This window comes from Lynx canadensis, chromosome D1 (assembly GCF_007474595.2).
Source record: "Lynx canadensis isolate LIC74 chromosome D1, mLynCan4.pri.v2, whole genome shotgun sequence".
NCBI lineage: Eukaryota > Metazoa > Chordata > Mammalia > Carnivora > Felidae > Lynx > Lynx canadensis.
The window spans coordinates 20,982,384-21,009,387 of record NC_044312.2 but is presented as its reverse complement, the minus strand read 5'-3'; the positions used below and the strand labels follow the sequence as shown (position 1 = coordinate 21,009,387).

The following is a 27,004-nucleotide window of genomic DNA, read 5'->3' as shown; positions in this document are numbered from 1 at the left end:
TTCTTTTTGTAGAGTATAGCCTCCAATTTTCTGCCAATCAACGCCAAAACTCACACTAAATTGGGTAATGTTTAAAGTAATATCTTTCTCATGTGTAGTCAAGTGTAGTTATAAGGTTTTTCTAGTGTACACATTCCTTCAGGATCTGGCCATTCTTCTTGCATTATTAGCTGTCTGGAAGACTATGAACTTGAATCATTTATTAGCTCCTGAAAGAATCAGCTTTAGTTTTGTAAAAGATAGTATAAAACAAGCAACCCAATCAAGTTTAAATATGTTACTTCGTGTTTTCTCCAAAACAAGGAATATTGATTTATCTTTGTCTCTTATAGAAAGCCCATGTTAGAATTTTCACTCAGATTCAGGTGGCAGTAATAAGTTTTCCTCTCTGTTGAAAAGAACATATTTCTTCTTTTCTCATAATAAGATCAATGTAACTTGTTTTGACACCTTTAATCTCTATGTTTTATCACGTTAAGGAAAAAACAGGTAAATTTTATTTATAGAAACAGTGTTCAATTTTGTAACTAATGTATTCTTTTCTTGATTTTGGTTTTTCTTTGTGTATTTTACATACCAGTTGTTTATGGCTTTTCTTGTAAGTCACCTTAAATCCTTTTTGGAAGGAAGCAGAGAATAAATAATGCACTGAAACAGAAAGAGAGAAAGAGAGAAAGAGAGAAAGAAGGAAGGAAGGAAGGAAGGAAGGAAGGAAGGAAGAAGAAAGAAAGAAAGAAAGAAAGAAAGAAAGAAAGAAAGAAGCAGGGAGGGAAGGAGGGAGAGAGGGAGGGAGGGAGGAGGGAAGGGACAGAGGGAGGAAAGGGATGGAAGAAGAAAAAGAAAGCAAGCAGTATTTTAGGAGTAAAACAATATTTTTCATAATACAATGATTCTTTTCTTCCTTTTCTTACCTAGAGTTCCTGTCTATCAGCAGGTAATTGAAAATAAGTTCCCCAGATAGAAACTATAACCATCACACTGGGTGTGGAATGAGCTATTAGAAAATATTAAATGGGCTCCAGTGACAGATGCAATCACCAATGCTTTGTGGTTTGCTGTATAGAAACCTCTAATGTGAGGTTGTAATTATACCTTACAAGCAATGAAGTAGTCACTCTGGATAAAAATCCAAAGGACACTAATCCAGTTTCAAGCAAGCTTTGTTACACTGAAGGCATTTCCAGATGAGCAACAATTGATCTGAAATAATAAGCATGTCAAATGTTAAAGGATAAAATGTAAACAACGGCTCGATTTTCCCTTATCTCTTTAATATAAACATCTCCAAACTTAATAACTTCTATTATAGCAAGGTTGCTATCATCTTAAATATTCTGTTAACTGGGAAACACGAGAGCTACCCCCAACTCTTTAAGCCCTGCCCATGATGTCATCAGCCTTCTTCATACCCATTCGCCTCTTTCTTTCTCCAGGCTTCAAGGATTCATACTCATTGCTTCCCATCTTCCCAAATGTAAACACCCTCACTTTCTTGCATGAAATCCCCCTTTGGCAGGCAAGGGCTCAAATAGGCATATGTTTTACAATTTCCACCCTTATGCTCTTATTTTATTTTTTAAATGTTTTTTTTTATCAACATTTATTTATTTTTTTTGGGACAGAGAGAGACAGAGCATGAACGGGGGAGGGGCAGAGAGAGAGGGAGACACAGAATCGGAAACAGGCTCCAGGCTCTGAGCCATCAGCCCAGAGCCCGACGCGGGGCTCGAACTCACGGACCGTGAGATCGTGACCTGGCTGAAGTCGGACACTTAACCGACTGCGCCACCCAGGCGCCCCAATGTTTATTTATTTTTGAGAGAGAGAGAGACAGAGAGAGAGCAGGAAAGGGTCAGAGAGAGAGGGAGACACAAAATCCGAAGCAGGCTCCAGGCTCTGAGCTCTCCGCACAGAGCCCCATGCAGGGCTCGAACTCATGAACCATGAGATCATGACTTGAGCCCAACTTGGACGCTTAACCGACTGAACCACTCAGGAGCCCCAATCCACTCTTATGCTCTTTAAACTCACACACACAGACACACACACACACACACACACACACACACACACACACAGTTTTAAGCACTTTATCACTTTTACTGGGAAGAAACACGTGACAATACTAAAAGATAATAAACACTTGTTTATTTATAATGGCTGAGTTTTCCCAAAATGTGTATTAACATTTAATTCCAGCCAGTCCTGAATCTCTTCTCTCTTCCAATTTGTTCACCTTGAAGGGCCAGGTTTATAGGCTAAGGGCCTGGTTCCAGAAGTTTCTTTGGCAGGACCAAAAGTAGAATCCAGCCCTTCTGATTTGCAGGTCAGCTTCTTTCTGTGTCACAAATTTATAAATGCTAACCGAGAAATCTATAGGTGACCTTGATGCTTCAGAACCTTGGTTCATTTCCAGACAGGAAGTCGTCACCACAATAAAAATACTAAATAAAAATAATCTATCATTTTGTTGCAAGAGGACATCTCTATTGAATCTGAAATTTTATTTCTCCTAACACAAAGTGTAGAAAAGCTTTGGAACATGAAACAAATTATACTACAGGGGTGCCTGGGTGGCTCAGTTGGTTAAGCGTCTGAGTTGGGCTCTGGTCACAATCTCACAGTTCATGGGTTTGAGCCCCGCATCGGCCTCTGGGCTGACAGCTCAGAGCCTGGAGCCTGCTTCAGATTCTGTGTCCCCCTCTCTCTGCCCCTCCCCTCTTGTACTCTCTCTCTCTCTCTCTCAAAAATAAGTATTTTTTTCTATTAAAAAAATAGAAGGATCTATCGGTGAATCCTTCCCCAGGATATGGCAACCTAATATTATAATAAACCTTCCAGTAAGATATTTCTCACAATTGAATATTAAGTCCACATTCACAGTGTGTGGGCTCCGGGCAACCCCCACAGGCTGACTGGCATTCTGACAGAGCTAACATGAAGATTTACTCCCTTTGCTTGTATTTCTCTGTCTACCCTCCTACTCCCTGGAACCACTAGCTTTTGTTTCGAGTAGCAACTGGGTTGAAGTTATATCATGTACTAGGTCCTGGGAATATTATTTTGCTTGGCATATTACTACTATATGGCTAGGAATGTGCTTTTGTTTTTAATATTTCAAATGCTGGGCTGGTCTTGTGAAAATGACAGATTTCCATGTGGGAAAACAGAAATTAATTGAGAGCCTCAGGGTAGGCCGATTCAAATTGGGAAGTATTAAAGGAGCCTCACCCCATTCCATCAGAACAGAGCCCGGAAATAAGCCACAGGAGGAGGAACCACGACCCCAAACCTTCAAATAAGATGGATATGAAACTGAGGAGGGAAGAATTTTGCACGCTTAATTCTTTGCATTTTAACACACAACAAAAGGGTGTTTCATATTTATATTTTAATTTCTTTCTGAAATTTTAATAAGAAGATTCATATTCAGAACCGATACTCGTATGCAGGTTAATTTTGTTGGCATTATATTATTTGGCACAGCGTGAACACTGTTATCAGTGCTCCCTTTACAGCTTCTTCTGCTGAGCTATATTGAAAAACGTGGCTAGACATAATTTATGACGAGAGATAAATTAGAGAATACATTGTTGGCCGACGGTGTAGCGTGTCCTTGATGTTAAATAAATTTATGTTCTGTTCTGAAGAGGCCAGCAGGAGAGTCCGCAGGAGGATCCAGGCAGGTCCCTATAGGTTGCCAGGCAACGTAGGTGTCCTGCCTGCCCCCAGCAAAGAGGGAGGGCAAACCAAGAGGCCGTTTTTGCTAAGGTTTTAGAGGGAGAAAGACAGACTATTCTCTTGCATTCACAATCTAGCTTTATTATTAATAAGACCAACATTTTGTTTTGACCCTCAAACGTATCCTTAGATTTACTCATCAATTGTAGCACTGAGACATGAGGAAGTAGACAGATGCTTGATTAGGCTCCCTCAATATATCTATTATTAGATCATTCTCTCCTCAGGTTGTTGCAATACTTCATACAGCCCAAGCTGCTTAGAGATGAATTCATGAATTTATGAAATATGGTTCAACAACTGTCTAAAATTCTAACCTCAGCCTCATATGTATAAAGAAGCATCATGCTTTCCAAGCGCCTGCCAAGCTAAGCTTTATACTGAGCGCAAGACAAAGAAAGTAATTCTTTATCAATCATAGAGTCTTTTTTTAATATAATTTTTCTTAAGCTTGTTTCTTTTGAGAAAGAGAGAGAGACAGAGTGTGAGCAGGGGAGGGGCAGAGAGAGAGGGGGACAGAGAATCTGAAGCAGGCTCAGCAGAGATCCCGATGTGGGGCTTGAACTCACAAACCGTGAGATCATGACCTGCACTTAAGTTGGATGCTTCACCGACTGAGCCACCCAGGTGCCCTGATCATCAGAACCTCTTTAAGTGATTAGATAGTACACAAGAGAAATTAGCAGCTCCCCTGCCTCCCTCCCATCTTTTGAGTGATGACCTTAGCACATATACCCAAATCCCCAAGTCACAGAGAGCACACCTTTACTTTTTCATACTCTCACTAGGAATCGCCCACAAAGTTCCACTACTCAATTTCTTAACTATTTTCCCGCTAGTTATCATCCTCTCTCCTTCCTAATTACCACCACCTCTTTTCACACCCCCATCGCACCCTGATGACCTCCCACATGGAGTCCTGAACCCCACGCTAACCTGAGTCCAGTCTCCTGTCCATGCTGATCCATATTCCCCTTTTAGAACTCTATCAGACCACATCATTCACGGACAGCGCTCCAGAGCCTGCCGTGTGAAGCATAGACTTTATAGCACATCATGTGAGGCCCGTCCCAGCCTGGCTGTCCCACAGAACTTTCTATTTGCATGACCATGTGTGGAACGGAGTTGTGGTTTTCTCGAACACATCATACTGTGGGTCCAGGAATGTTGGATGAACCACCACTAACCTCTTCAACCTAGACTTCTCTCAGATGGTTATCTCTTCCATGATGCCAACTTGGAGAAGCAGATTCCTCCTCTGTTCGTGTAGATTGTATGCACTTTCACTGACAGGCTTCCTTCAGCAGCGTGCTTTAGCGATAGTGAGAAATACAGGCTTGGGTTGAATTCCCACACTTCCTGTGGGACACTAGGCTTGTTACATTTTCTGGGCTTTAGTTTCTTCCTGTTCGGCTGTGAATAATGACACCCCCCTCATGTGGACATTGGCAAGATTAGATAACGTTCTAAGCACCTATCATAATCTTGGCTCGTAGAACTAACACAGTAATTTTTATTAGTTTTTCGCCTTCCTTCTCCTTCTCACCTAAGTTGTAAGGTTCCTTGATGCAACTGTAAATCTGAGGCACCTAGCACAATGCTTTCACATATGGATACTCAGTAAATGTTCAGAAATGAAATATGTCATTAATAAATACACTTATAAACCAGAGTCAATTAACAAACATTTATTGATTAACTATGATATTCAAGGAATTAATGTGTGTGCTTCCAAAGATCCAAAGCAACTTAAAATTAGCCTCAGACAACCAAGAAAGAACACAAAAAATGATCCATCCGTGTCATATTATGCCATGCACAAACTAAATGGCTCTGACAGCCGCGGTCATCTTTAATTAAAACTGGTTTTACAAGCAATTTGTTATCGGTTTTCACCCCAGAATTAAGTGTTTTATTATTACCAAAGTCTATAATAAAGAACTACTTAATCAATCTTTTCATAGTAAGACTAAGAAAAACATCTCAAAGGAAGATCAAAACCAAGTATATTTACATTTTCATAGATTGGGAGAGATTGGTTTCTTTCCCATCAAAATAAGTAGAAACCGGGATATCTATCAAAATCTGGATCAGATGTTCTGTGAGAGACCTTCTGCTTTGTGGACCTTAAAAGTGACACTTCCCACCACCCCACGTTTTATTGGAGACAGTGTTCTTGTCTCTTCCATCAGCTTTGATACTCCCATGTAATAAATGAGATGACTTTAGAGGTAGGATTTAAGAAAAGCATCTTGTCCTTATGTGAAGATTTTTTAATTATTCTTAGAGAAGGGTCCATAGTTTTAATGAAACCAGATAAGCACAGAGATGAGATCAGTGCTGGAGTGGAGGCAGGAGCTAATAGACTGGGCTGACCTGGGATGGCAAAAGGAGGGAGAATGGGGAAGAATGCTATTTGTCGGTTTTATGAAGATTTATAAGATGAAAATGGATGGAAAAATGAATCCAAGACTATTCAGAGCTTCCTTTTTAGAAAAGTGCTACTAAAGATTTCCTGAAATTATATTATATTGTATTGTATTGTATTGTATTATATTATATTATATTATATTATATTATATTATATTATATTATATATTTATATTAAGCAAAACTTTTTTCATTGATATTCTTCTGTTGACTCTTCTCTAAAATGCAAACTCACTGGGTGCCTGGGTGGCTTAGTCAGTTCAGTGTCCCATTCTTGGTTTCAGCTCAGGTCTTGATTTCACGGGTTCGTGGGTTTGAGCCCCATATGGAGCTCCATGCTAACAGCAGGGAGCCTGTTTGGGATTCCCTCTCTCTCTCTCTCTCTCTCTCTGCCCCTCCTCTGCTCACTCTCTCTCTCTCAAAAGAAAATGAACTTATAATATATATATATATTAAAATATATAAATAAATGAATAAATGAATGAATGAATAAATAAATAAATAAATAAAATGCAAACTCTCACAGTGAAGTTTGAGTTTATCCTAGTGGGCATCGCTAAGAGCTGGCAAGTGTATTTTATTATCCTGCTCCTATCATTTTAATTATGTATCCCCTCGGAAAATGTTATATTCTGAGTTATTGTTCGCTCCTTTCGACTTCACACCGCCCTCTTTCCTTGGCCTTGAAAAATGTCTCTAGTGTTTGACATAAGTTTGTTTTCTTTTTTTTTTTTTTAACGTTTATTCATTTTTGAGAGACAGAACATGAGCGGGGAAGGGATAGAGAGAGGGAGACACAGAATCCCAAGCAGGCTCCAGGCTCCGAGCTGTCGGCACAGAGCCTGGTCCGGGGCTTGAACTCACGAACTGCGAGATCCTGACCTGAACCGAAGTCGGACACTCAACCGACTGAGCCACCCAGGCACCCTGACATGAGTTTGTTTTCAAACGATTGGCTTGCCTTTCGAGCAGAGACAGGTCATCCATTTCAGAGGTTCTGTGGCCTAATCTTTCTCTTCTTGGGTACTGACACTTTCCTGTCCCCAGTGATGCAGTGCCACCAGTTTGCTGCCACTGGTCATCAACTACAATGTATAATCACCATGCGGCACTAGCTGTATATACTACCTGTCACAGGGACCTGGGTGGAAGGCTGGTTACGTGTAAATCTCCTCACTCTTCACCCTACAGTTAACCTAATCCAGTGCCAAACAGGTGGGCTACCATTGCCGGAACATTCCGAAAGTTAACCTGGGACCCGTGCAAACAAGCCTAGAGGGTAGGCTTTCCTAATGTTGGTCTTTTTTCCCCTCTCTCTCTCTCCTGTTTCCATTATTCTTATATTTGCAGTGGAATTGTAATACCAAAAATTATCTCAGCAGAGAAGCCTTCTCAGCCCGCATCGCCCACCAAACCGCAATTCTTTGTGGCCGTGGACAAAAGCCCAGAACCAGAGCCCTCCTTTATGCCATGATTTGGCCACTGAATTTGTGTGACCATCCTGTTGAGCTCCCTGATCTCTAGCCTGAGAAACAAAAGTGTGAAACAAGTTCCGAATAAAACAGTTAAAAGACAAACTTTATTCATAAAAAAAAGAACAATGATTTCAGGAGTAGATTCCTTAATGCCCCTTACCCATTTAGCCCATACCCCCCCCACACACAACCACTACAGCAACCCTCTGTTTGTTCCCTATATTTAAGAAAGAGTCTTTATGTTTTGTCCCCCTCCCTGTTTTTATATTATTTTTGCTTCCCTTACCTTAGGTTCATCTGTTTTGTATCTTAAATTTCTCATATGAGTGAAGTCATATGATATTTGTCTTTCTGATTAATTTCGCGTAGCATAATACCCTCTAGTTCTATCCACATAGTTGCAAATGGAAAAAAAGAACTTCTAGAGGAATCTTTATTCTTTTCTTAGCCATTTTCAAGGACCTGTGGTTTAACTAGTGCTATGTCTTTCTAAATCCTATTCTTCTAAATCCTTCCTAAATCCTATTTTGCAGTGTGGATAGTTACTGGAACTTGTGCTTTAAAAGTAATGCAGCTCATTATGAGAATCTCACATATTCAGTTGCTATCCATTATTTGATGTCTCCAAACTAAACAATTTTCTATTCTTTTCTCATTTCTGTGGAGAAAGCAAGAAAGGAGACAATGTCACAGCAAACCATTCACTAAATTGCGTATCTCCCTTATTTCAGAACATTGGTTTTTAAACTTTTTTTAGAAGACATCACTAAAAATTAAATATTTTCCAATTCCTATATATGAAACAAAAATAGATGATTCTTTTTTCTATATAAAGCCACACTTATCTAGAAAATAGCTTACCTCAATTGGCACAAAAGGGTAGTATCTCCATATGTTCAGGTGGGTGAGAATTATACTATCTCCTATCCAGTTCTTTATCTATTAAAAAGAGTAAAATTCAAGGACTCTTGATTGTTGAAAGTAAATTATATTTTCACACACACTAACTCTATTACTGAAATAATTTAGCCACTGATGCCTGAGAATTTAATCATGCACTTTCCAAGCAGGCAGTATGAGACAATTGAAAATTGTATGACTCATTCTTAAGCCTGTTGCTGATTTTTATGAAAACAGGGAGGCAGAACTGAAATGGGAAATGTAGGGAAAAAATTGCTGGTGTTCCGCCTAATAAAGCAAAATGTTAAGATCATTCTGAAAGAGACAATCTTGCAAGTTGTCACAGTTTAAAAATATATATTCCTTCTCTCTCATCACAATAGAATACATTGAGCCCGAAAATTAATGTTTTCACACGGGAGGTTTGTCAGGCTTGAATTCAACAGTTCGTTTATAGACATCAAGATAAGCAAAGAGAAATATTTGAAACAGGTGCGAGACAGTAATGCTGGAGGTGGGGTGATGGCGGTTAGGTAAGAATTAGGCTTGTAGACATTTGGTTACTAGTTAGATGACAGAGCAGAAAAATTTTCAGAAGGATGGGGATGTGAAGGGGCTGAAGCAAGATTGCAAAGTGGGAGCGTCCAAAAAGAGGTGACCCCTCTGCAAAGGGTTTACCTTCTTCGCTGAATGTCCCTTGTCCTATGAAAACACTAATCTTGAAGTGTAGGTTTCTATGCTGTAAATCTTTTAAATGTCTGGCATAGCTTCACAACTCGGGGGGGGGGGGGGGGGGGGGGGGAATACCATAAAGAATAAGGAGAAGAAACGAGAAGTGTGGCCTGCCCCACTGGAAGGAGGGTGCTTCCCGGCTGGACTCTCCAACTCGCCTCCAGACCCAGAGGTGAAAATGGGTCACACTCACGAAAAGAACAACATTGACTGATCATACATGAGGCACGTTTCTAAAGCTGCCTGCTTCTTTGCAGTGCGTCTCACAGCGACCAGAAGCTGGCTATTGAGATTCTCCATTGCAGAATGTAATTCATGTGATCCAGCTGCAGGAAAACTGAGAGCAGGGGTCCACGTGACTAACAAGAGATGCTAAGTAAGGAATGCTCATACATGTTGCTTCACTTCTTACATACACGCGCAGCCCACGCAGTGGTGGGGCCCGGAAGCCGTGCCTGGGGTATTTTGTGAATTCTCACTAGGAATGCTGTGCTTCCTCTCCTGCATCAGTGTCGAAAGCCAGATGAGCTTGGTCCTGTTAGTTTATCAGATTATAAAGTCCTTGAAGCTCTACGGGTGGCAGCTCATTCACATTCTCTCCTCCGTGGATACCCAAGTTGGAAGAGAAACAGTCTCTCTAGGGACTCTGTCCAAGAGTGGCAGGTGTTGAAATGATCAGACGCCATCACAGAGCTCAGAAGCTGCAGAAAGGACACATAGTCCTGGGGGAACAACTTCCAGGGGGACGACTGAGACGAGATACTAGGAAGAGTCTCCCCTTGCTAGTACGTCCTGATGATCCAACAAGAGAGAGGGGAAGTTGATGCACAGGCTGAGCTGTGGGCTAAAGAACTCAGAGCTACAACACAGTGAAAGAACTTCAAGATTACACTTTCTGTGCCCTTACCCCTCCCTTTTTTCTCTTCTTAGCCCCCCAGTCAAAAGACTCAGTGGAGTTCCTCAGTGGAAACAAGGTCGCTTCCACTGAAGGAAGAGTAAAAGACCAGATGCTATCAAGGACTCACCAAAGAACTCTTAACTATTATAGCAAAGTCTATATAGGAACAAGATAACCAGAGAGATGGTCAGAAGTGAATATTTACCTAATCATAAGTGACAAAAGTCCTCAGAGATAAATGATAATCTGATGGGAAGTGAGATAATCATGTCAAATGGTGCAGGCTGATTTGACATGCAGGTCCATTTCCTCTTATCTCTTGGGGACACACACCAGATTATCTCACAGTGGTGTGATGGAGCACAGTTGTGACGTTTTCCAGCACATGCCCTCGGAGGCCCACGCTGGCCTCCAGCTCATTAGTACTGTCTTGTACCCACTTCTTTATACTGATATTACCCACTATACATCTCCTTTAAATCAGTTAAAAGCCCTATAGAATCAACCTGCCCTATAGAATCGCTTTTATTCCCAACTTTCACTGTTCATTTTTTCCCATCTGGGTTTTATTCCCGTCAGGCAGAGAATGTGAAAAGACACAAATTTCCCCAGTGTAGTTATGTTCCAGTGAGTCATGGGCACTACTTTCTTTTAATTCCAGGGTCATTACAGGGCGTTGAAAAAGCAGAAGTATCAAAAGCTTCTTAAGTTATAATGTAAAAAAAGAAAAAAAAGAAAATTAAATCTTGGGCATCTGACTCTAGAAAAGTTAGGATATACTGAAACTTTGATCTCTTTCTCTAAACACAAAAAAATTATAGAAAAATACAATAAAGAATTGCAGATGAAGGGGCACCTGGGTGGCTCAGTCAGTTAAGCATCTGACTTCAGCTCAGGTCATGACCTCATTGTTCATGAGTTGGAATCCCACATCAAGCTCTTTGCTCTCAACACAGAGCATGCTTTGGATCCTCTCTCTCCCTCTCTCTCTCTCTCTCTCTCTCTGCCTCTGCCCACTCATGCTACACTCCCCCCAAAATTAAAAAAAAAAACCTGCAGGTGAAAACAAGTAAAAAGAATTCTCTAGGAACGAGAAATTGAAAATGTTCAGCCAGGACACCCATAGCACCCAAGTGAGGCTGGGGGCCAGAGCTCCTCTGCCCAAATTAGGCTCAGACCAGAGCTGTACAACCCAAGCCAGCTCCAGGCCAGAACCACACCCACAAAATAATCACCACCCAGTGGGGACTCACAGCCGCGATCTGTTTTATAAGAGTTTACATCAACTACTCAAGGAAACCAGTACGCTGAAAAAACACACACACAAAAAAACTTAAAACTCAGAATAAGTTATAGGTTAGGACATTTTAAAATGAGACATTTAAAATAATTTAAAATATAAGTATAAAAGAGACAATTAAAGTGATACTATTTATTATAGGGGCGCCTGGGTGGCTTAGTCGGTTGAGCGTCTGACTTCGGCTCAGTCATGATCTCCCAGTTGGTGGGTTCGAGCCCCATGTCCGGCTCTGTGCTGACAGCTCAGAGCCTGGAGCCTGCTTTGGATTTTGTGTCTCCCTCTCTCTCTGACCCTCCCCTGCTCATACTCTGTCTCTGTCTCTCAACAATAAATAAATGTTAAAATAAATAAATAAATAGATAAGTAAATAAATAAAGTGATAGTATTATAATAACATAAGAACAAGAAATTGAGATAAGGCCAAGAAAAGTTATGAAAAGAAACCAGTAGAAATCTTATGTAAATAATATTATTGAATTAAAAAATTCAATATGATCTATGTCTGAATAGCAGACAAAAGAGAATAAATTGCTGAACCAGAAGATTTAACTCTGAAAATCACCCAGAAAGCAGCACACAAAAAAATTCTTTTAACAGAAGACACAAAATTGATAATTTTTAGGATTTTTCTCTCAGAGGTTATTTTCTGGCTTTTTCTGAAAGTCTAGAATTAGTTATATTATTGTTCCCCATCCTTTGATTCCTACTTTACATCCTTCCCTGGAAGTCTTTTTTTTGGTTTTAATCATTTTTTCACTTTTGAGTATATATTTAGAGTTCATTGAACTTCCTTCCCTTTAATCTAGCTTTATCTAGTGGGCTCAGTAGATTCCAGTCACATTAGGTGAGAACAATTACTAGAAGATTCATTCAAGAGGACTTGCTTTAAAAAAAAACAAAACAACTACATAATTTTTAATAGTAATATGCTAATGATGCGTTAGTAAAGAAACCCCCCCCCCCAATATTTTTTATCCATTAAAAATCTCATTACCCGTTAAGAACCACTGATAATAATTTGGTGGACAACTTTCCACCAAACACACATATATAAGCCCACATAGATACAAATTTACACAAGTGACATAATATTGTAGTTATTACTTTGTACTCTAATTTTCCTATTGCCTGAACATTTTCCACATCAATAAATATAGATAACCATCTCAATTAAAGTAGCGACCAAAAAAATCCGTGTTACAGCCTCAGAATGCACTTAACCTACAGGTGGAAATACTGTTTCTTAAGTGTTCACTATCATAACTATCATGTTTTATTTATTTATTTATTTATTTATTTATTTATTTTGAGAGAGAGTGGGGGGGGGAAGGACAGAGAAAGAGGAGGAGAGAGAGAGAGAGAGAGAGATAGAGAATCCCAAGTAGGCTCCACACTGTCAGTGCAGAGCCTGATGCAAGGCTCAAAGCCACAAACCACGTGGTCGTGACCCAAGACAAAATCAAGGGTTGGACACTTAACCGACTGAGCCACCAGATGCCCCTAAACTGTCATGTTTAATCCTTTCACTTACTTCATAAGGCCATTTCATCCATACCTATATAACTACATGGGTGGTACCAGTCATCGAACCCAGTTAAGGCCTCTGTACAAACATTTCAGATGTAGGGAGCAGACATGGAGATGTACTGGCCTTGCTATCACCTAGGACAAGCCTTGTATGTTAAGTTCCCTTGCAACCTGGAGTGGGCAGGCTCTTCCTTCTCTCTCCCAGTTTCAGATTATACCAGGAAGTTTCTGAGGTTTTGAACTAAAAAAAGGAAAACAATTCTGCCCAAAAATAAAATTTGCAAATAGTGATACTTTCAAAAAAATACAAATTTATGTTTAAGCACTATAACTCATGCCACCAATTCTCAACCAAAGTAACCAAGTAGGAAACCATTTTAGGCAGCAAAGGTTACATTTCAGAGGACATAGAACAATTTCCCCAGTACAAGTGGGTGTCCTAAAAGTTCCCATTATTAAAGGAACATTTACCGGGGTAAATTTATTTTTAAAAAAATCAAAGACAGAGAAATATGACACTACACATTCTCTCAAGACTCAGAATTTTGTGAATGTATTCATTTATCGTTTTATCAGAAGGGACTTTGCAATACCCAACAGTATCTATTGCTATACGTTGATCAAAGAATGGTGATAATATCCTGTAGCTACGAAATTCCCTGGATTGTTTCCTTTTGCTGAAACTAAAACTTGGTAACGTGTTACCACCACACAATTTCTAGGCTAAAATTAGTCCCTGGGGCTTCTTGATAAAGGAGATGTAGCCTCTTTCTATGATAAAGGAAATGTCCAATTCCCTTCCTTCTTTGGTGGCTAATGGGGGGAATAACGAAGTTATGGGCTAAGGCAGGTGTGTGCATTAGCATCACAGTATTTCTTTTGCATTCTGTAAATGCAGTGTGGGGTCTTGTAACCTTTGCCAGCCATATTACCGTTAAGGGTTTCTCTCTTCTTACCTAAATTACTTCTGTGGCACACAGAACAATGCACATAGTGGCACCAACATGTAAAAATGATAGTGATTTGGGGCGCCTGGGTGGCGCAGTCGGTTAAGCGTCCGACTTCAGCCAGGTCACGATCTCGCGGTCCGTGAGTTCGAGCCCCGCGTCAGGCTCTGGGCTGATGGCTCAGAGCCTGGAGCCTGCTTCCGATTCTGTGTCTCCCTCTCTCTCTGCCCCTCCCCCGTTCATGCTCTGTCTCTCTCTGTCCCAAAAATAAAAATAAACGTTGAAAAAAAATTTTTTTTTAAAAAATGATAGTGATTTGAAGCTGCTTCTCTAGAAAGAGAATACATGGTGGTATTATCAGAAAACCATTTTGCTTCCCAGGCCTCTCTCACATGGTACTAATCATCATTTCAACCATTCTTCATCCTCTCAGTTCAGTTCCAGGATCTTTATTGCTGCCTGTCAGTGCAAAATGAACCTAGCTTATCGATGTCCCAATGGTGCCATCTGCCGACCGATCAGGGCATTTCACCTGGATTCAGAGGTCAATCTCCAAGGCAGGCTTCAAAAACTCAAGTGCCTTCATTTAATTTTTCTGCATGATGCATCATCTACTCTGAATAGAACTTAAATCAGTTTATTAAGTGGAAATGCAGAACATGAGGAATGAGTATTGTTTAGGAATCTACAATCAGTAGAAAAAAATGGTACTAGAATTATTTTATACCCTGAAATATTTGATAACATTTTTACAAGCTTTTTGTTAGTATAATAATCAGTTCCTCCTTTCTTCTTATGCAAAATCATGAAGATATATCATCGTGGCACACTGTGGAACTATTCCATCCTTTTTACCTCTTCTCTAGACTTATCACATGTAACTATGTCTGATAGGTGATTCTTCTTCTTCTTTTTTTAATGTTTATCTTTATTTTTGAGACAGATAGAGACAGAGCATGAGTGGGGAAGAGGCAGAGAGAGAGGGAGACACAGAATCCGAAGCAGGCTCCAGGCTCTGAGCTGTCAGCACAGAGCCCAATGTGGGGCTCGAACTCGTCAACTGCGAGATCATGAGCTGAGCTGAAGTCGGATGCTCAACTGACTGATCCACCCAGGCGCCCCTGATAGGTGATTCTTCTTTGTATTGATTGTCAAGACAGCTCCGTGATTTTAAATAATATCCAGAGAGCAGTCTCTGAATTAGCCTTACTAATTTCCTATAAAGTATTTATGAAAAATCAGAAATCAAAAAAATTCCTAAGAAGACTGAAAAGGTTTTGCAGAACAGGAGTAATGAACTAAAGAAGTTCAAACCTGACTTTGTGGGTAGGTTTTTGATAATAAATTTATTGGTTTTTTTTTTTCTATCACATTAGCTGCAACATTTAAAAATTGGTAAGCTTCACATATATACCTGCATTTCTGGGTTACTTGAGCAATCAGAGGCAATTAACAATTAACTTAATTACCAACATGTCAACAAACTTAATTACCAACATGTCAACTAACACAGCTGGTTTTTGGTTTCCTGTGGAATTTTAAGATGAAACAAATACAAATTCCCCTGAAAGAAAGAATCTTCTTTCTGTTAGTACAGGAAATGTAAGTAACATTCTAAAGAAGGTTTTTGCAGAAGACAATAGGAAGAGTTAAGGAAGAGGTCAGTAGTGCATGGAGAATCACTGTGGAGGAAGCATAGCGCAGTTTGAATACATGAACAAGGTACGGAACTTATGGGTGGAGCTAGGGGAGAGCTTGCCTGTATGATGATTCAGAATAACTAGGATGAGAGTCATGGTAGGATTGAAGGGACCCAAGGCTTTATGCAGATGCAAACTAGTGGTACTGGAGGCTTGGTACAGCTAGGAGAAAATAGCCCATCTGTGAAGGACTGAAGTTAAGAGAAGCTAATACTATGTATTATACTATATACTAAGTAGTAAGTAATATACTATTTAGTATACTAAATACTATGAGTTTTCAAATACCATTGCCTTAAGAAAACACATTTGCTTTTACATACAGTATCTGGTTTTGTTTATGATTATTTTTTAAAGGAAGCAAATAAGACATTTTTATGGAGTTGCTAAAGAGCGAGAAATGGTTGAGATTCCAATTTATCTCATAAGTGAAATTTACAAATTGAGAGAGGGTAGCTAACTCAACTTACAACATGTGACTCCTCCAATGTCATTTCAATCAAAATGGATCAACCATTTATAGCAAGTTTAATTTATTTATTGTGTTTAATTCATTGGTAAGTAGATGCAATCGAAACACAAATAATGCAAAAATATTATTTTATTAAAGAAACAGATTAAGGAGGGTTTCTTTCATTTTATTCGAGTGAACATACATATATGCATATATACATATATAAAATCTAGTAATGTGCTCAGGAAGGCTACTTTCTAAATATTAATAAGAAGCTTTCTATACTCCGCCATAGAAATTCACAAGTTCCCCACCAAAACCAATATGGAATAAGTCCAAAATTGTTAAGACAGGCAGTATAAGCAACAACTATAAGTCCAAAACCAGTATGGAAGGGGTGCCTGGGTGGCTCAGTCAGTTGGGTGTCGGACTTCAGCTCAGGTCATGATCTCACAGTTCACAAGTTCAAGCCCCAGGCTCTGTACTTACAGCTTCAGACTCTGTGTCTCCCTCTCTACCTGCCCCTCCCCAACTCATGCTCTGTCTCTCTCTGTCTCAAAAATAAATAAATGTTAAATATATATATATATATATATATATATATATATGTATATATATGGAATAAGTCCAGGAAGATGAAGAACATTTTATAATAACATGTTTCCATTTGGGGAGGTTATAAGATGAAGTACATTTTATAATAACGTGTTTCCATTTGGGGAGGTTATGAATTGACATGGTGCCACACTACCCACATCTTATACAATATCTCCTAATTAAAATCCGCAGAAGGATATTCAAAACTTGAAATCATGCCAGAAATCAATAATATAAAATAATTTTGGGAAAAAAAATCTCAGAATCTGGGGAAATTGCCCAATAGTAGGAATACAGATAGGTATTATTTGGAACAGCAAAAAAAGAAAATTAGAGAGAGATTGGAACTCATGACCTATCCATGAACTGACCTCTAATAAAAACAAAAAAAAAATCAGGTTAAGGAATAAGAAAGAATGAGGAAGAGTAAGTCTGGAGTCTGGTCCCAAATCCATCACTTTCTGACTCTGACTATGCCATCTTCCCATATATGCTCTCCTCCATCAATTCTCCTTTCTACAGCCCTTGGCAAATAGCAATTTCTCCATGCAACATAGCCGGAGAACTGCAATTAGAGGGAGAAAGGAGGCAGTTCCTTGGGCATGTGGACAAATAAAGAGAAAACTCTGTAATGCGCTGTAGGTGACAAAAGTGAGAGACACAAGGTCTCTAGTAAGAGGAGTCAAGGGAGTGCCAAGTTTAGATGAAGAGAAACTTGATTAAGATTTTTTGTAAAAGTAAGAAAAATTCCCACTCACAAATCCAATGGTAAAATTTAAAGGCTTTTCCCCTCTTCAATTACAATCTGAGTATTAATAATTTCTATGCCCCAAGTTACATATTATCATAACTTTGTGTGCTATAGCCCTTAAAGAGTACAGTATCCGAAAATATTAAAACAAAAACAAATTGTGAAGTTTAAAAAAATCTAATGCTTAAATTGGTTTTAAAATTTCAGTACAGCGCAAGCCTGTTTTTGATGCTGGTATATATGGACAATGACCAACTTGATCATGTTAGAATATAAAAATATCTTTAATCAAGTCCAAAATGTAAAAAATGTATCACTCATTTTTTTTTCTAACAACTAAAGTATAAAACAATAATTTAAAAAGCAAAGTTTTAAAAATTCTACAGCTCTTGGAGCATCTGGGTGGCTCAGCTGGTTAAGCGTCTGACTTTTGGTTTTGGCTCAGGTCATGATCTCACAGTTCATGAGTTCATGAGCCCTGCATCGGACTCAGTGCTGAGAACGTGGGGCCTGCTTAGGATTCTCTCTCTCCCTCTCTTTGCCCCTCCCTGGCTCACGTGTGTGCTCTCTCTCTCTCTCTCTCTCTTCTCTCTCAAAACAAATAAACTTAAAAAAAAAATCTACAGCTCTTTATAGTTAACCATGTGGGTGAAAACATCATACATATACTTACAATTTTATACAAAACAAGAGAAAAGACCCAAATTTTTTAAAAAGACAGATATTAATGATATTGGAATCGAGTAACCAAGATACAACATAGCATCTTCCACCTCAAAACCAAATGTCAAGATAGCTAATAAATGGATTTCAAAGTTTTTCTTTCAGGAAGTAACTGAATAAAAGACGAACTTTTGGCAAATCTAATTATGTAGACAGTGAGAAAGTGCAAAATAAATAACAGATTGAGCATGGGAATATAATAAGAGATACAAAGAAAAAAGTCGAGGTAGTTATTCTGATGAATTAATCCCAAATTAATCCCTGGAGTGTGCTTGTTAAAAATAGGGATTTCTGGTCCTCTCTTCAGACTTTATGAATCACAATCTCTAGAGGATGAAACAGAGGAACTGTATTTTAAAATTGCAATCTCTAATCCCAGACTCAAGGTGATTTAAACTAGCTAAAGTGTGAAAGTCACTGACTTAAATAAAATAAAAATTTTCAGTAGGAAAGCATTCATCAAAAGAACAACTCAAGGGAAAAATCAAAAATCAGAATAAATTGATGGTTATGAAAAAAAGAAAAGCATTTTTTAAGAATTGCTTATAAAAATCACATTACAGCTAGAAGACATTATAGACTATTTGAAGAAACAGATAATCCTCCTGTGTTCTCTTTTCCAGAGCACAAAAATTTAATCAGTATGTTTATCTGATTTATTTTATAAAGGTAACAGATGGAACTAAAAATTGATTTTAAAAACATGCCACCAAATCCATAATTCAAATAGATGTGAATCTCTGAATAAAGTTCAAATGAGTGAATTTTAAGCAAATACTAAAACACACAATATCAATGACTAGTTTATTCTAAAAGTCCACAGACAGATTAATATTGGGAATGCATTAAATATTAAATAACAAGACAACAGGTTAGGTATCATAAAGTTAAACAGGAATTAAATTCCCAATTTTTAATCAAGTAAGTTCCAGGTAGAATAATGAGTTTATTGTTTAAAGTGGATGAAAGACCTAAATGGAAGACAAAAAAAAAATCAAAATCTGAAAGGAGAAACAGGCTGCAACCTCTTTTGCCACAGCAACTTCTTTTTTTTTTAAGTTTTTTTAATGTTTTTTTTAATTTATTTTTGACAGAGAGAGAGAGAGAGAGAGAGAGAGAGAGAGACAGAGCATGAGCAGGGAAGGGGCAGAGAGAGACAGAAACACAGAATTCGAAGCAGGCTCCAGGCTCTGAGCTGTCGGCACAGAGCCTGCTTGGGATGCTCTCTCTCTCTCTGTCTCTCTCTGTCTCTCTCTCTCTCTCTCCCTCCCCCCCCACCCCACTCATGCTTTCTCTCTCAAAATAAATAAATAAACATTTAAAAATAATGTGTTTGTTATAGTGAAGGTCCTTGTCAATGGAGAGCCTTCTTTTTCCTAAAAAATAGGAATACCAAGTTACTGGTCACCATGGTATGTAAAGCATTTTTAAAGTATTTTGAACAATATTCACCAAAATCCATTTTTTAAAGCGCTGTTCCATTCATTTCAAGGGTGCCATTTCAATTTATTTCACAGTGCCAGCTAGGAGGAGTGATAGTGTTCAAGTGAGCCAAGTTCAGGAACAGAAATTGAATAATATATAATAATATATTCGATGCGTCTTGTCTCCAGGTAAGTGCTATGGGTTTCCATTTTTGCTGATTTTTCTATTTTTCTTTCTTCCTTGGTCTTGATACTTTCATCTAGAACTAGTTTTCACAATCTGTTCTATTTTCATTCAAAGTCTTTGTCCCAATCATGTATTGGGTATTTGTTCCATGTCTGTCTTCTCCAATATGTTTTGTACTCCATAAAGACAGAGACAGTATCTATCTTCCTCACTACTCCATCCCCTTTGGATATCACTATATAAATACATAAATAGTAAACTGCAAATACATATTTGATGTTACCCTAAAAGCTGTCCTTCTGACTTAATTGTATTCTAGGTTAGTCACTGATTAAAATGTTAAATAGTAACCTACAAATCATGTAACTATCTGAAATGATGGTGTAAGAACACTTATAATTTGTATTTCTTAATGACAAGTGAGTAATTTAAGCAAGAAGAGCTATCTGCTGGTAGAAGAAAGGGATCACTGTGGAATGGGGTGTTTGGAGAAAGTATTATGGAAATGGTTGAGGATGAACAAAAACCCAAAAGACACACGGTCCTCATAAAGGTAGAAAGGATTATAGCGGATGCTCTAAATCAAGAAGACCATGCAAAGAAGTATGTAGTGCGGGATATGTCTTTAGCATATGAAATAATTCTAAATGAAGAATTACAACAGGAAAAAAAAATTAAATAAGGTGGACATATACCTGCGATGGAGTAGTTAGAAATACATTGATAAATTTTTTGACATTCTCTTCAAAAGGTGGAGCCTAATTACTGTCCCACTGAGTGTGGGCTAAATGTAGTGATTCACTTTTAACAGAAAGAAAATAAAAGTAGGAATGATGGTACATGACTTTGGAGACTTGGTCATAAAAGGCATTTGCCTCTTCCTGTTTAGACTCTCTCTTGGATCACTCACTTTGGTAGAAGCCAGTTGCCATTTTGTGAAGACATGTAGGGACTATATGTAGCAGAAGCCCAGGTAGTGATTGAGGACTGAGGCCTCCTGCCAACAGCAATGTAATGAGCCATCTTGGAAGCATATCCCCCAGCCCCAATCGTGCCTTCAAGTGACTGCTGCCCTGGCCAACAGTGTGACTTACAAACTCATGATAGATCCCAAGCCAAGACTGGACACCTAAGCTACTCCAGGACTCTTGCCCCTGAGAAACTGTGTGAGACAATAAATGTTTTAAACTGCTAAATTTCAGAGTGATCTGTGGTGCCATAATACAAACAAATGCAATAGCACAGGTTGTGCCGGAGATTCAAGAACATTCAAATGAGGTAAATAAGGTGACCCTTGAATGATAAAGTAGTGATATTAGTGATATTAGCAACCATTATACTAAATCAACTAGTTGTACGTAAATGCTTGACTTATAGCATAGGCAGGTAGATGTTCCCACAAACAGTTTTTCCTTTTACTCTTTTTATAGGTAATTTAGTGGATACTCTGTTCTGATCCCATCTGACACCAGTCAGATATACAGTTTTAAGTTAATCAGTCAGTGACGACGGACTGACTGAATGGATATTACTATAGAGTGAAAGAGTTGAGGTTTTTATCTTCCCATCATTTCTTATTTCTACTTGTGTCACCCAGAGTGCTTCCCTTATTATGGCCAATGTCTCACTAGTTTACTATTCTGCAGTTATGTAATACCTTCATGCCTCAGTTTTCTCATATATAATTTAGGAGAGTAATTATATCTGCCAAATAGAGATGCTGTTCATATTATATTAGTTAATATGTGCAAAATATTATACATTAATGTGCAAAATATTAGAACAGTAAGTGGTATATAAAAAACAAGATATAAGGATAACTATGACTGTACAGAAATTTATGGTTTTTCACTTCTTCTTATAAGGCAGTAAAAGTCTAGTTCTAGATCCAAATTCCCTTGTGTGACTACTTCTCTGACCATAGTTTCTTTGTCTATAAAAGAAGGATATCACAGTATCCACCTATTAGGATTTTGTGAATTAACTTAGCCAACACATGGAAAGTGCTTATAACACCATCATACACATAGTAAGATTTTAACGTTTATTTATTTTTTGGGACAGAGAGAGACAGAGCATGAACGGGGTAGGGGCAGAGAGAGAGAGAGAGACACAGAATCGGAAACAGGCTCCAGGCTCTGAGCCATCAGCCCAGAGCCTGATGCGGGGCTCGAACTCACGGACCGCAAGATCGTGACCTGGCTGAAGTCGGACGCTTAACCGACTGCGCCACCCAGGCGCCCCCACATAGTAAGATTTTAAATGTTAGCTATTGTTTTAGGTGTTTGAGTGAACAGAATTGATAATTGCCCTGAAATTCATTTGATTAAATGTTGAAATTTAAATGTTGAAAGATAAATAATAAATATTGTTACTGGTTCAATTTTAATTAATTGCAGATATATTCTATTGTTTTAGATACACTATATTTTTAAGAAACAGAAAACATATACAGTGTATAGAGAATTCTGGCTCAAAACTGCTCTCATCTACCAATTTAAAGGACTCCATTCTCTTATCTTGTAAGAATAGATTCATGACCAGCTTCTTGCTTGAGATATAATGAGTCAAGTCCAATGCCAGCCTTCTCTGAGGGCCAAAGGAATAAAGCTCCAGATGGAATTATTTTCCAATGGGAAGATACGATAAAAGCCCATGTTATAAACTAAGTTTACACTTAAATTTAGCAAACTGTGCAATCTTATGTTTTAATTTATAATGTGTCGACCATAAAACCTAGTTTTGTTGAATGGCCAGAGAGAGACTGTAATAGAATAGAGTGAGGCATACATTTTGGAAGGAAGGGAGGGAGCAGAGAAGGAAAGGAGGAAGCAAGAAAGGGAGGAAGGGGTGAGGAAGCAGGGATGGAAGACAGTCCATAGCCTCTAAAAACTTGAAGCTTTATGGTAACTGGTCAAACCAGAGTTCCAACAAGGACAGATTGTTCCCGGTGGAAAAGATACATTGTTTTTGCAAACTAAAAAAAGAAAAAGCAGGGGCACCTGGGTGGCTCAGTTGGTTAAGCTGCAACCCTTAATTTTGGATCAGGTCATGATCCTTCGGTTTGTGGGTTCAAGCCCCACGTCGGGCTTGCACTGACAGTGCAGAGCCTGCTTGGGATTCTCTCTCTCTGTTCCTCCCCCATTCTCTTTATTTCTCTGTCTCAAAATAAATAAATAAACTTTTTTTTAAGTTGTTTTTTTTTGTTTGTTTTTTTGTTTTTTTTTTAAAGAGAAAAGCCTGGGTTAATCTGGAAAGTTTCCATGTGGGACTGAAGTAGAGGCTCAGCTGACCCCTGCATGTTGGCTGTCAGGACTCCTGAGAAATGACTGGTAGTAACTTTGCCCAGCTCGCTATTTGGCAACAGTCTGGTTCTCGGAGTAGTGGATCCGAAGCAACTCCCCAAAGAATTTCAGAGAGGAATTTCCCCTCTACCTTCTTTCTATCCCAGAAATGTGGACCACTTGAGTGAATACTTGCCTCAAGGCCAATTTCACATCCTTGTTTCTCAAGGTGTAAATCAAAGGGTTAAGAGAAGGAGTGACAATGTTATTTAACACCTGAATAACAGAATCTAGCCAGGGGCTGGAAGCGGGCCTGAGATAGATGAGCATCACTGGACCGTAAAACAAGAAGACTGATATCAGGTGGCCACTGCAGGTTGAAAAAGCTCGGTGCCTGCCTGCAGAGGTGCCGATTTTCAGTATGGAAATGACGATGTGGCCATAGGAAGTAAGGATAAGGAAAAAGCATGTCAGAGTCACAACATCCACGTTAGTAAAACTCACGGTCTGGGCTAGAGAGGTGTCTGCACAGGCCAGCGGCAGCAGCCCTGGGATATCACAGAAGAAATTATCCACCTCATTGGGGCCACAGAAGGGTAACTTAAAGACCAGAAACGTGAGGATACTTCCATGTAGACAGCCGCCCAGCCAAGTGCCCAACATCAAGCCGGTACGCACCTTGTGGCTCATGATGACTGTGTATCGCAAAGGGTGACGAATAGCCACGAAGCGGTCATAGGCCATCACCGTGTACAGGAAGCACTCAGTGCCACCCAGGAAGTGGTAGAAGAAGAGCTGGCAGGCACAGCCCTGGTAAGAGATGGTCTGGCTTGGCCCCATTAGGTAGAGCATCATTTTGGGGGAACTCACTGAAGGGAAAAATATGTCAAACACAGACAGGTTTCCCAGGAAGAAATACATGGGGGTGTGCAGGTTAGAGGAAACCAGAATGGTGAGGAAGATGAGCAGGTTCCCCAGCAAGGTGAAGAGGTAGAAGGCCAGAAAGAGGACAAACAACATATTCTCCAGCCCTTCAGTATTTGGAATTCCCAACAGGGTGAACTCCGTCACAGAAGTGTAGTTCTGCATGTTTGTGCCTCGGGGGGTCCTGGAAAAGTACAGCGATAATCGTGATGTGAGACCACAAATAACTGCGAAAATCTCTTCCTAATAGAATTCTTTCTGAGGCGGTGGCTACAAGCAAAGGGAGGTCAAAAAGGGAAAGGAGACCCACGCTAAATCTGGCCTTGGAGCTAAGTCATATGTCACATTTGGCCTCAGTTTTTTCATATATTAGATTAAGTAGCAGAATAATTTATCTTTATAGTTGGCAACCTCTCACAGGAATCAACTCTTTCTAAATTTATTTACTTATACTGAGAGAGAGAGAGAGAGAGAGAGAGAGAGAGAGAGAATCCCAAGCAGGCTCTTCGCTGTAAGCCTGGAGTCTGACATGGGGCTCAAACCCATGAACCATGAGATCATGACCTGAGCCAAAATCAAGAGTCAGACACTCAATGGACTGAGCCACCCAGGAATCAGCTCTTACTACCATTTTTATATAGTTTCTCCCAATCTGATTTGTTGTCATACAAACTGGCATGTTTCAGAATCCTCTTCTCCATGGAAAATTTGTCATCAGATGACAATCTTATTTTAATATCAGGATGTCATAATTAGTTGGTGGTAAATAGGCCAAACTGTGCATAATTGTGGTAAATAGGCCAAATATATGCACATAAAAATGTGAATCTACATAGAAATGGTACACACTTGCCTTTCCATTACTTTCCACAACACTCTTTCCATTCTCCACTGTTTATATTCAAGGAAAAAGTATACAATTCATATTTATTACTTACCCACACACATACAAAAATTGGACTGAATCTAGAAGAAGGCATTAGGTAACAGAAGATAATAGAAATAACTACTTCATCTCACTAGAAATGTATCTCTCTACAGCTAGACTTTATTTCTATACTACAGATCTCACAAATCTAAATTTCAATGACATTAATATCATTTAGCTTTATTAATTAATGTCAGTAGATAAACCTTTTAAAAAAAACCCTCAGTTATATTTTCAAAAGGACAGTATCTCCTGTTCACTTGTGTCCCATTTTATGTTAGGCTTCCATATCTGTCATTGGATATAACTGATTTCCCTCTGTGATCAATACTTGTTCATAGAAGATAATCTGATAAGTTTATACCAGTTTATAAATTGCTGATCTGTTACTGTTTCCTACATTATTTCCATTTCACAAGGATCAAGTCTTATGGATAAAAATCTCAGTAAGTAGAATTTCTGGAAAGATTAGAGAAGTAGAGGAAACAGGACCTCTTCAGACCATTCTTGAAATCAATCTTTGTAGCCAGGACCCTGTAGAAAGCTTGTCCTGCTCCAAATGCTTGAATGGGTTTTTATTCCAGCAAAAATAGAGAGACAAAAAGACTCTTTTGCAGCCCAGAGTGCAATTTAAACATTGAGCTTGGGCCATGGCAGTCAATCTAATCTCACAAACATTCATTTTTTATCAACATGCTAGAAATATACAGATAAATAAAATAAAGTATTCTCCCTGTGAAAGTTCATCTAGAGTTATATAAAATTGGTTTATAACCCTCACTCTATCTCTACCACTTGCTAATGCTGGGGTCATAAGCAATTTACTTAACATCTCTGGGCCTCATCTCCTGCAAAAGAGTAATGCATCATAATATTGTCTGCCTTATAAGGTCTTTGTGAGGATTGAATGAGATAATGAGCATGAAATGTTTAGCTCAGGGCTTGGCACTTAGTGGTAAATGTTCAATATTAGTTTAACAACTAATTTCATCCATATAAGACTGTGATAGTGTAGGTGATACTATGGTAATAACAAAAGCAGATGTGATGAATATATAAAGTGGGCTTAAAAAAGGATCTGTGAGAGGGGCGCCTGGGTGGCTCAGTCGTTGAGTGTCTGACTTTGGCTCAGGTCATGATCTCGTGGTTCGTGAGTTCAAGCCCTATGTTGGGCTCTGCGCTGACAGCTCGGAGCCTGGAGCCTGCTTCAGATTCTGTGTCTCCCTCTCTGTCTGCCCCTAACCCACTCGCATTCTGTCTCTGTCTCTCTCAAAAAGAAAAAATAAATAAAAAATTTTTAAATAGTGTCTTTCTTTAAAAAAGAAAAGAGAGAGACACCCAGATCAGGAAAATGCTATTTTCATTAGACCCACAACAGAGTATTATGTAAATATACTGGCAAAATTAAAAGATCTCTCTATAGGCTGGAAGTGCATAAATTCTCCCTTTAATCTGAACCTTTCTGTTTCTAGATCAGCAACCAAATTCACAAAGATATCTGGTCCAAGCTTTGCCCTAGGCAAAAGTGTAAATTTCGCAAATTACCTTATATCCACTTTCAAAATGCTTCTCAGTCCTCCCCTGCAATCCGCACTCAATGCCTCCTCTCCATCCAAACCTATTCTCAAGAAAGAATGTGACATCAGTCCAAAAAAAAAAATTTCTAAGGATAGATGTTGCATAATCATAAAGTCATTTGGAAAAGTACTGAATTTCCATCACAGAAGATTTTTAAGCAGAATCTATAGGCTCATCTCTTAAGGAAAGGAACAGAGGAATTATTCTCCTGCTGCAAAGAAGGCAGACAACATGTTTTCTTCCAAGTTGAAATTCTACAATTTTATATTATTAACTTGTTATAAATTTTGTGTTGCACTATCACCACATTTGCATTTTAAGCCTTCGTCTTAAATGAAGGAATGAAAATATGCCTGTTGAAGGAAGTTCTCTTATCGATAAAAGAGTGGGCTGATATTGATAAGCTGTTGCAAGTGGAGATAATTTCTGATTTTTATACTCTCTGTAAAGCAGAATTCACAAAGATTCTATCCCCTTCAATATCCCACCGTCCCTCCACACACC

The 27,004-nt window shown here is 38.8% G+C and overlaps 1 protein-coding gene across 1 annotated transcript; it reads right to left on the bottom strand.

Annotated features, from left to right (window-relative positions):
• Positions 1 to 23,217: 23,217 nt before the first annotated feature.
• LOC115526200 (putative olfactory receptor 10D3) lies at positions 23,218 to 24,159 on the bottom strand. Its single transcript, XM_030333682.1, has one exon. The coding sequence runs from the start codon at positions 24,157 to 24,159 to the stop codon at positions 23,218 to 23,220; it is 942 nt and encodes a 313-aa protein (XP_030189542.1).
• Between the last annotated feature and the right edge of the window lie 2,845 nt (positions 24,160 to 27,004).